The following is a 10690-nucleotide window of genomic DNA, read 5'->3' on the forward strand; positions in this document are numbered from 1 at the left end:
AACGATGCACAGGGAAATTAGCCTTGTTTCTGTCCCATGTTTCTATTACTGAGTTAGGGTCTTCAGTTCTGTCGCTACCTGATGTAGGTAGGTAGTCGGATGACGATGGCCAATTGCTGGTCCAGGTTATTGGTTAGGTGAACATGCCACTATTGGTTGAGTTTAGAAGCGGAAAGATAACGTACAACATTGGTTACTGTACGCCCAGATCGAGATGTGTAACTCATTGACTCGTTAGAGCCACACAACTAGGCTGGCTGGCTGGCCTTGAATTGGTATGTTCGACTCATGCCTGTTTGGTGCCAGAGCAAGAGGTGGTCACGAGACACGTGAGGACAAGACTTGTTATTACCGTAGGTACTTGTAGACGCCGACTTGACATCAGATCAATGCGATGCGATGCGATGCAACGCATGAGCATAAATGCAGCCCTTTTGAAGCTTGAAACGCGGCATCTGTCCCGAGAGGACTAAATTAGCGGTGCATCATCGACGATTCTTCGCCTGTTCCTTGTTCCGAATGAGACCTTGTGTGACCCCATCAATTATCTTAGCCTTAGTCTTGCGGAGCAAAAGCAGCTAAAACCGCCGAACGCCAAGGGGTCCCGCTGTGGATAACACGGCAAGTGACATCATTGTATCCTTTTGAACCAGAATTTGGGGAAGGAGCATTGACATTGAACGTCAAAGAGGCCCATACCTGACTTCACCTCGTGACGCCTCATGGAACGGGACGGCTCGGAAATTGTTAATGACACCTCGGACTGCCTTGGCCCTGATCATAGATTCTTCATTTCTTTCACCCTTTGTACACTATAAGCCTGTAAATCATGGGCTGCTATTCGCGACTCCGGTAGCAACTAACATACCGCCAAGTTTGCGAACAACGCACTACTCTATGTTTCTGTGACACGATAACGACGCCAGCTCGTCACAGCAGACATCGCGATATATCGTTTAATTGTCTTTGACCAAACAACTTTCCTTCTCGCACAACTCAAGAAATACACCACAAAACCTTTGAAAAACGAAAGGAACCGCTCATACAGTGCCATGGATTCTCAACAAGAAGACCCCAACAAGCTTAAACTTGAAGTATCAGAGCAACACCACAACAACGACGATGGACAACAATCTACAACACTAATCACGGATACTCATGGAGATGTCGCCTACCCTGCTCCTATCCCACGCCCAATACAATCCCCTGAAAGTCCGTTGTCGCCGCGAAGCCCAAAGGAGAACATCGACCCTGGCGACGGCGTTAAACAAGCACCAGTCCAGTCAGAGCCTGCACATCTGCCAACGGCAGACGCTTCAATCTCACCTAAGAAGTCGCCAGCCCAAAAGACTCGACCGAGACCGACCATGTCCTGGCAGACTGAGCAACCGCGGCGCGCTCATCACCACCGTTCCTACTTTCGTCCCGGTCCAGCCAGAGCTGGCACCTCATATTTGAACAAGGCGATCTGGGAAGCACCAGAGGACCCAAGGCTCAGCTCAAGTGATAGTTCGGTAGCATCGGCTGGCGAGGATGAGCCGCAAACCAGCCAGCAGGAATCTCATCATAGTGAGCACAAGAAGAAAGCAGGCGAGAAAGCAAGTGGGAAGGCGAGCCACGATGAGGGTAAATACGGCCATTTCAGCATTGGTAATCAGAACTACCAAACATCCGGCAAGGTCAAAAAGGACGGTCGTTTGCGCATCACGGTCAACGAAACTGCAGGCACCGGATACTTGACTAAGGCTCTGGGTGCAGCTGTCAATAAGGTTACTCCCGCAAAGGCTGAACAAGCGGACAGGGTGTCAACTCTCAAAATTCCCGAAAGCCCACGCCGGTCATCTTCTTCGACAGCTGTTGCGGATCCCAGACCTCAAGCACGCTTAAACATTGTGATCATGGTTATTGGTTCACGAGGAGATGCCCAACCCTTCTTGAAGATAGGCAAGGTTTTGAAAGAGGATTATGGACACCGAGTACGCATCGCTACACATCCAGCGTTTCGCGAATTTGTCGAAAAAGATTCCGGTCTTGAGTTCTTCTCTGTTGGGGGTGATCCATCAGAGCTCATGGCTTTTATGGTCAAGAATCCAGGTCTGATCCCAACGCTTGAGACAGTCAAGGCTGGAGATATTGGGAGACGGCGAGCCGCAATGGCCACCATGTTTCATGGTTTCTGGCGAGCATGCATCAATGCCACAGACGACGAATCGGACCGCCAGAACTTAAAGATGATGGGCGAAAAGGACCCTTTTGTCGCGGACGTCATTATTGCTAACCCTCCAAGCTTTGCACATATTCACTGCGCCGAGGCACTTGGTATTCCTGTTCATTTAATGTTTACCTTTCCCTACACACCTACACAAGCTTTCCCTCATCCCTTGGCAAGCATCAAGAATTCCAATGTGGACCCTGGATATACAAACTTCATCTCTTACCCCCTAGTCGAGATGATGGTATGGCAAGGTCTGGGAGATCTGGTCAACGAATTTCGTGTCAAGACTTTATCTCTAGATCCTGTCTCGACTCTTTGGGCTCCAGGTGCAACATATCGCCTGCATGTGCCATTCACATATTTGTGGTCACCGGGTCTTGTCCCAAAGCCACAAGACTGGGGAAGCGAGGTTGACGTGGCTGGCTTCGTATTTCTTGACTTGGCTTCAACTTTTGAGCCACCGAAGGAACTGGAGGAATTTCTAGCAGCTGGGGAGACTCCAATCTACATTGGGTTTGGATCGATTGTTGTTGATGATGCAGACAAATTCACACAAATGATCTTCAAAGCTGTTGATTTGGCTGGAGTTCGTGCCCTGGTATCTAAGGGCTGGGGTGGACTTGGTGGTGACGATGTTCCGGAGAATATCTTCATGCTTGACAACACCCCCCATGACTGGCTTTTCCCGAGAGTCAAGGCATGCGTCATTCACGGAGGCGCCGGAACAACAGCCATTGCGCTCAAGTGTGGCAAGCCTACAATGATCGTTCCCTTCTTCGGCGACCAAAACTTTTGGGGTAAGATGGTGAGCAACGCAAATGTTGGACCGGAGCCAGTGCCATACAAACACCTGAACGCCGAAAAGCTTGCTGAAGGTATTGAATTTTGTCTTACTGAAAAAGCAAGAGATGCTGCTGGAGCAATCGCCGAACGAATCGCAGAGGAGGGTGATGGCGCTGTTAATGCCGTCAAAGAGTTTCACAGACAGCTGAACCTAAGGAGCCCGAGTCTCTTGCGATGCTCCCTTCTCAAAGATCACACAGCCGTTTGGGAGTTGAAAAACACCAATATTAAACTGGGTGCTTTGGCTGCCGACATCCTAGTGGACAACGGCCTGTTGACCTGGAAGCGCCTGAGACTTCTCAGGCATGTGGAATGGAATGACTTTGAAGGTCCCGGCGAACCCGTCACAGGAATTGCCGGATCCATAGCTAGCACAGTCGGTGAAGCGTTTCACGGCGTTGCAAGCGTTCCTTACCATTGGGCAAAAAGAACAAGATCAATCAGCAAGAAGAAGAATCAGAGGAATGCTAAGAAATCTAAGAAGTCGGGCAACAGCATAACACGACACAATCCGGCGGACTCTGATGACCCAGTAGATGCTGCCTCGTTGCGCACTGAGACGACAGCTGGGGACACCGGAGGTCAGTATGTGGGTGACATAGCGAGCGGTGTGGAAAGGACAGCTACTGCCATCGCCAAGGCACCAGTGGACCTCTCGATGGCACTCGCCCAAGGCTTTCACAATGCTCCTCGACTCTATGGCGACAATACCGTACGACGTCCCATTCGAGTAACAGGCTTCCATTCTGGCCTCCGGGCCGCCCGGCATGAGTTTGCGTATGGAGTCTACGATGGCTTCACAGGAGTAGTTCGCCTGCCGGTTCGTGGAGCAAAAGAAAATGGACCGATTGGATTCGTCAAGGGCACAGGTATGGGATTGACAGGCTTGGTCCTCAAAAACCTCTCTGCTATTGTTGGCCCGATCGGATACACACTCAAAGGTGTCGTGAAGCAGGCTGAGCGGTCCAAGACGCCCCAGAAATACATCCGCCGGGCTCGCATTGTCCAAGGGCAGAGGGAGTATAAGGCGCTCCCAGAAGACCAGCGAAAGCAGTTGGAAAAGGAAATTATGGAGGGATGGCATATAATGGATGAGTTGAGAGAGAAGATCCAGAATTTGGAGAAGCAAAGAGGCATAGCGGGACAGATCGATCGAGTTCTCCTCGACACGGAAGCCATTTTCGAAGACGTTGACGTTGCCAAGAGATCCCTGGAAGCGCTCAAACAAGGAAAGGCCCTAGAAGATGTGGTAGACCCAGATCGAGACCGAGGTCGTGATGGAGGAAAATCCGAGCGAAATCGAAGTATGTCGATTCGGAGATCGTTTAATTTGACAAAGAAGTCGAGGGAGGAAAAACGCCTCACATCGCTGGCTGATGCTGAGGAGAGCACAAAGACAGGCGGGGCAGATGAAGGACCTGCTGAGATGGATAGACTGACCGTTCCAGCAAGGTAGCATCGTTTGCTCGCGGGGAAGTGCATGGCGCTGGGTTGCTGTGGTCTTTGAACGCATATCATATACCCGAGGATCGATCCTGTTTTAGACTATAGTCACACTGTAAGCTTATTGAACTGTATAATTTCGTGATAAAAAGTGTCATTCTTACGTGTCTGTGCAATGACTGAGTATCTCCTTTTCTTCTTCTTCTTTTTTGGTTTTGCTTTGGGATCATTTTTGGTCTACGTAATATGCATCTCTGGAAAGAATTGACCACTTTCCCAGATAATAAAGGTATCATTGCGTCGTGTTGATAAGCCGGTAGTAAGGCCTTCATAGCGAACTTGCGACTGCTTGATTTACCGTCGTCGATCATAGTCCCGATGACTCCGATGCCGGTCGTAGTCCCTGTTCCGATCACGGTCATGGTCGCGGTCTCGGTCTCGGTCACGGTCACGATCACGATGTCCATGCCTGCTGTCTCGATCCCTCTCGCGTTCACGCTCACGCTCACGCTCACGCTTGTAACTGTCCTCATGGCGGCGACCCTCCTTTCGTTTACTCTCCTCTCGGCGATACTCGTCCAAGCGCGGTCGTCTGTTCTTCTTTCCGCTCTGATTCCATCCGCCAAGGTCCTCTTCACCCTTAAGCTCCTTAGCACCAAGGCCGATTCGGTTCGGACGTCGCTTGACTTCCTTGACTGTACCGCGAGGTTTTCCGTCCCAGCCCATACCGCGGAGAAGAGCTGCGCCGAATTCTTCCACTGGCATGGCTTCATAGTCATCAAGCGTGGATGTCTCTCCTGCTCCTTGGATGTCGCGACGGTAGGCGTCCGCTTCGGTTGGATGGATGATCTTTTCGTCCTCCTCCTTATTGCCTAGTAGAGCGTCCATTGCTTCGTCATCTGCTGTTCGTTTGGGCGGTGGCTTTTTCTGGTCGTCATCATTGGAGACTGGCTTCTCCTTAGACTCTGATCCAATATCCTTGTTGTCGTCCTCGGTCTTCTCCTTAATCGTCAGACCCCATTTGAGTCCCTTGTCCTGATCCGCAGGTTCCGTCTCGACGGTTTTGTTGTTTTGCTGCGCTCTTGCCTCCTCGGGCAGCGAATTTTTGCTCTTCCTCTGAGCCTTGGCCTCTGATCTCCAGTCGTGATTTGGTTGTCGGGCAATCACATAGTCCTTCTTTTCCATCCTCGAGTCTTTGGCCTTGCGCTCCGTCTCCGCTCCGTCCACCCCAAAGCCTGTGATCTTCTCATGCCGTCCTCGATGCTCATAATCATCATCCTCAGAGTCGGAAGCGCCCCCCAGAGCGTGTGATCGTGGCCGCTTCCCAAGCGACGAGGGTGGATTTGGTTTTGATGCTTTCTTCGAGTTGTTATTGTTCGACGTAGCGCCGAACTTGATTGCTATTCGCGGAGCCGGAGGTTTGCTTTGCTCGGACATTTTGGCGGATGTTTGTTATTGAAACTGTGTAAGTTCATTTGAAGAGACGGAATTATTTTTGGAAGACGTCAGCTGCACTGTTGCGCGCCTTATTGTGGCGGTGCTCGATCGGGCCAACACAGCAATGACACCTTATCTCAATGCATTTACGGAGGTCGTTCTCAAAAGTCTTTGCCCAACATGACTTACGCCACAATTACTAATCTCTGTCAGGTACAGAGGTATACAAGAGATAAGAAAGTCTATAGAGGCACTGCCTTATAATCACCTTATAATCATAAGGTATTTAGGGAGAATCTCTAAGTATTTTACTGACTGCAACTACTATAACTTAATTATAATTAGCGACTATTATCTCGCTAGATATATCTCTGGTATCTTATCAAAAATAGGTCGATCAGCCATGGTCTTCTTTGGCAAAGACTTTTGAGACCGACCTCCGTTATCATGTGTACCATTTGTACCAAGGTATAAAATAACCACATTTAACAGGAAACATCGTAGATAATTATTATTGAAAATTAGATATCTCTAGACGGGTGATATCTTGTATTTTAGAAAACTTCTTTTTCTTTTAAACTTATAGATCTCCAATCTTTTAAGTTTTCTGTACTTCACCAAGGTACTTATGATGCTCCATATTGCAAATAAAGTGCCGTATTGCGAGACTTTCCAGGACCTCCTCGGGAACTTGTCGGATAGCAACCTTTTATTTCAAGTCCAAGACCAGTGGCTGAATGAGAAGAAGAGGAGGAGGAGGAATTTCAGCCCAGAGTTATCATAATAAGAAGAGAAGATGATGTGTTAAAGTGTAACAGGCTCTAGGTTTGCGCTTCCATTTACATTTGGATTTTATTTATATGAAATGACTGCTACAGACATAAAAATAAGGGCATACAGCAAGTTTGTTACGTACAGGACTCGTCACTCTCTTTGGTTTCTATTAGGTTCTAGTTGGCTAGTAATTGGGTTGGGTTGGTACTGCACATGTACAAGGGTGCATTACCATTCTATCCCCCTTTCTGTTAACTAGCGTTATGCACACTAGCGTGTTGGCGCCGCAAGCGTAAAGAAATCTGTTATTAGCCTTATCAATTGATCACGAATCATGGTCTTTTCTGGGATAACAAATTGTCTCTCCTCTTTCTAATCTTGGCCTTATCCTAAACCTTGCTCCTCCCTCTCCCACCCACTGGCTCTACACCCACTATTCGCTGACGCCTGTTTGATTGCCCCCCCTAAACCCATTAACCAACATCCCTCTCCCCGACACTTCCCCAGCCTACAGCGCCCGGCGCCCCCCCCCGTGCACTCACGCTCTAACTAGGCTCCACTGCTTTCAGCGCATTGAGCTGTAAACCACCAACAAACCGCCCGGTTATCGTCTCCCCAGAGACAGAAATTTTGACGCCCTCCAGCGACGTCGCCTTCAACAACGACACCCCAAAAACAATCAACACCAGCGTCTTTCATCGTATAAAACACCTGCATTCATCTCAGGCGCTCAAGAATATCATTTTGCAACGTCCGTTTCGTCCAAAAACGGATGTCGCGGCCGTCGATGCTATGACTGAGGTCGGAGCCGCCGATCTATCAAGGCTGCTTCAAACAAAGCGCAATGAGTGCAGGTCAGTATGGGCTCAGACAAAAGAGCCGATTTTTCCGATCGTCAAGATATATTTTTCGGGCTGCTAACTTGCCTCAGTTCAATTGTGACGTCGCGGAAGCGCAAGCTGCGCGAGCTGTTCGCAGTTGCGACACAGTCCGAGGGTCTCCCACACCCAGTCTTGACCAACCCCGACGCGCCGACCACAACACCAGCCGAATGGCAGTTCTTGCAAGCCAACGATATCATCCAGTACGTCCTGCGATACCATTGCGCGTTTTTCCAAATTGATTTGCCCGCGTGTCGGTCTGCCAATATATATAATGTACTAACATGGATACAGAGGCAAGACGCTGAATGAAGCCAGTATCCCAGCGAGACCAACAATCTCGCTCGAACTATTCAAAAAGTCTCTGGCAAAAGCCATATTCATTGCGCCCGAGCCCGCGCCGAAACGGACGCTCGAGGATGCAAGCAAACCTGAGATTGCGAATGTGCAGGACAAAGAACAATCTAATGGAACTTACCCACCTCCCAAAGTTGGTGATGCGCCTCCAAAACGAACGCCGAGCCCTCCGCCTTCGACAGATCCCGCTACGACCGACAAAGCGGGCTCTCTCCCTACACCGACAAGCCAGCCTGTACCCCTACCTGAGGATGCGATTGTAGAGCCGACCTCGACGACCAGTCCTGTTACCCAAACCGCTGCTGACACCAATGCAAATTCAAAATCGAAAGCGCAGGATATACCCAATGCCTCAGAGGTCTCAGACACGCCTGCACCACGTCAGCCTCAAGTTACTTTTGAATCGGGGACAAAGGGAGAAAATGCTGGGCCAGGGGCATCAACGGCGGAGAAGACAAGTCGAGGGCCCAGTACTTCATCTGATACTAAAGGTGCCGCGTTGACAGTCAAGCCACCCACAGATGCCACTCGTGCGCCTGATGCCTTGTCTTCACCTGGTTCAACTGCACAAAGCGCAACTACGCCCGCGGTTCACGACGATGCTTCGACAGACACAAGCCCAGAGCACGAGGGACCACAGTTTGTGGAGCCAGCTGAAGAGAAACAGACCGGGGATGAGGTAGAGGAGGGGGTTAACGAGAAAGATGAGAAAGAAACGAGTGATGATGTTGGGGCTACTTTGAGCCAAGACTTACAGAATCGTGTGCTGGAAGCACCCCCTGACTCTGCTGAAGCTCAATTGCTGCAGGAATCTATACGATCGAGTGTTGCGGCGGAGGCAGCGGCAACAGCAGCGAGTCCTAGTCACCAAACAGAACCCGTAACTTCAGCGCCGGTTTCGGAAGATGTTGATATGTCGGGTGCCGATGATGTTATTGTTCAGCCGACTGCACTCAATGCTAACGAACAAGTCAAAGAAGACAGTACTCAAACTAAATCTGATATCGATATAGCACGAGCCAACTCATTCGAGAACTCAGATGAAGTGCCAGGCATTAAAGAGATTCCAGACAGTCAAGAGGAGCCCCCTGAGCAGATGGATGTGGACGTCCCTGAGCCCAAAGCAACCGTTCAAGCTCAAACTCAAAGTCAAGAGGTCAAATCAGATGGGAGTACACAGGCTACCGAGAAAGCCCCGTCAACACCTACGCCAGCGCCCATTTCTGATGTTGCCACTGTACCTGTGGAGTCGGCACCCAAAGAGTCCCCCCAAAAGGTTGAGCGCGCTGTTACCAGAGTGTCCTCCAGAGCCATGCGCCCAAAGTCAGTCAGCGAGATTGTCGGTGCAACTCCTCGACAAACCCCGACCGTAGAGCACACTTCGACCAACAAAAGCCTGGACAATCAATTGACCCCCTTGACTTCGACACCCAAATCGCCAAGCTTAAGACATCGCCATATCTCAGCTCATCAAAGGCAGAGGTCACGAAGCCAGCCCTCGACTGTTGTTTTCGGAAAGCAATCCAAGAAAGCAGACGAAAGGTCAATAGTGGCCAGCCAGCGCGATCCGATCATACCGACAGAGGACTACTACACTCCCCTTTTCGTCCAGGGATTCGCTGGCAGCTCCTCCTGGATGCAGCCCATCGAGAAGATCTTGTACACAGCCAACAAGACCGTGACTACCCCTGATGCCAATCTTGCCATTCAGGACCATCAGGCTTGTAAAGTTCTGCGCCGGGTTTACCACCTACAGCAGCATGACAAATGGTCTCTACGACAACCCAAGCGCTGCCCTGAGCCAACACGCCCCCCGTCGCACTGGGATGTCATGCTCCAAGAAATGAAATGGATGCGAACTGATTTCCGAGAAGAACGCAAATGGAAAAGGGCTGTGGCAAAAAATCTTGCATATGCTTGCGCAGAATGGCACGAATCTACCCCCGAAGAGCGAAAATTGATGCAGGTTTCTGCTGTGATACCCCCGAAGGCACAGCCTGCCCCCGACGTTTCGATGGGTGATGTTGAGGGCGAAAATCAACTCACACCTGATCTCATCTCAAGCGGAGATGTCGAGTCTATTGACAACCTGGATGATTTAACTGAGGATTTTCCTGAGACGATAGCACCGTCCGCCATCTTCTCTCTGCAAGACGACGACGTTATCTTTGGACTTCGTCGAACAGCTGCTGCAGACCAACTTCTGGAGGAGCTACCCATGTTTGGAAAGCCTCTCCAGGTTCCCAAATTTGACCTTACAGGTCCTGAATGGGATCCTGATGCTCATTGGCGACGACCAGCTCTACCACTGAGCAAGTATGTTGAAGGTCACATGAAGTTGGTTTCAGATGGTCCGCCAAGGAAGCGCAGCCGATATGATTACCAGAACGAGGATTCGGATGACGAGGGTGAGGCTGGTTTTGTTAGCAGTGATCCTTCACCCAGTCTTCCTCTACCACCAGCTACTGATGAGGTGGCCCTATTTAATCCCGAGATGAAGCATATTCGCGATCGCCTCTATGTTGGCCATCAGTTCCGACCGCCTTCGGAATATCCGATGCCGTTACAGAGCTTTTTCGAATGCAGAAGCCCCTCTCAGTGGACAATTAACGAGGATGATGAACTTCGAAATCTTGTCCGGGAATACTCTTACAATTGGTCCCTTATTGCCAGCATGTTGGCACCCAAATCCCGCTTTACTTCGGGTGCTGAGAGACGGTCCCGTGGGAATGTTTCGAGA

At 50.1% G+C, this 10690-nt stretch overlaps 3 protein-coding genes across 3 annotated transcripts in view; 2 read left to right on the forward strand and 1 right to left on the reverse strand.

Moving 5' to 3' along the window:
* Positions 1-641: 641 nt before the first annotated feature.
* On the forward strand, positions 642-4657 carry FOXG_09379 (uncharacterized protein). Its single transcript, XM_018388518.1, has one exon. The coding sequence runs from the start codon at positions 1053-1055 to the stop codon at positions 4512-4514; it is 3462 nt and encodes a 1153-aa protein (XP_018246596.1). The 5' UTR covers positions 642-1052; the 3' UTR covers positions 4515-4657.
* Positions 4599-6118, reverse strand: FOXG_09380 (uncharacterized protein). The gene has a single exon (XM_018388519.1). The coding sequence runs from the start codon at positions 5936-5938 to the stop codon at positions 4856-4858; it is 1083 nt and encodes a 360-aa protein (XP_018246597.1). The 5' UTR covers positions 5939-6118; the 3' UTR covers positions 4599-4855.
* A 975-nt stretch (positions 6119-7093) lies between these two features.
* The window catches only part of FOXG_09381 (chromatin modification-like protein VID21), a 5566-nt gene continuing 1969 nt past the window's right edge, over positions 7094-10690 (forward strand). Inside the window, exons 1-3 of the mRNA XM_018388520.1 lie at positions 7094-7566; positions 7644-7796; positions 7888-10668. Coding sequence (XP_018246598.1) covers positions 7505-7566; positions 7644-7796; positions 7888-10668 — 2996 coding nt within the window. The 5' untranslated portion in view covers positions 7094-7504. The remainder of the gene's footprint in view (positions 7567-7643; positions 7797-7887; positions 10669-10690) is intronic.

Source organism: Fusarium oxysporum, chromosome 9, assembly GCF_000149955.1.
Source record: "Fusarium oxysporum f. sp. lycopersici 4287 chromosome 9, whole genome shotgun sequence".
Classification (NCBI taxonomy): domain Eukaryota; kingdom Fungi; phylum Ascomycota; class Sordariomycetes; order Hypocreales; family Nectriaceae; genus Fusarium; species Fusarium oxysporum.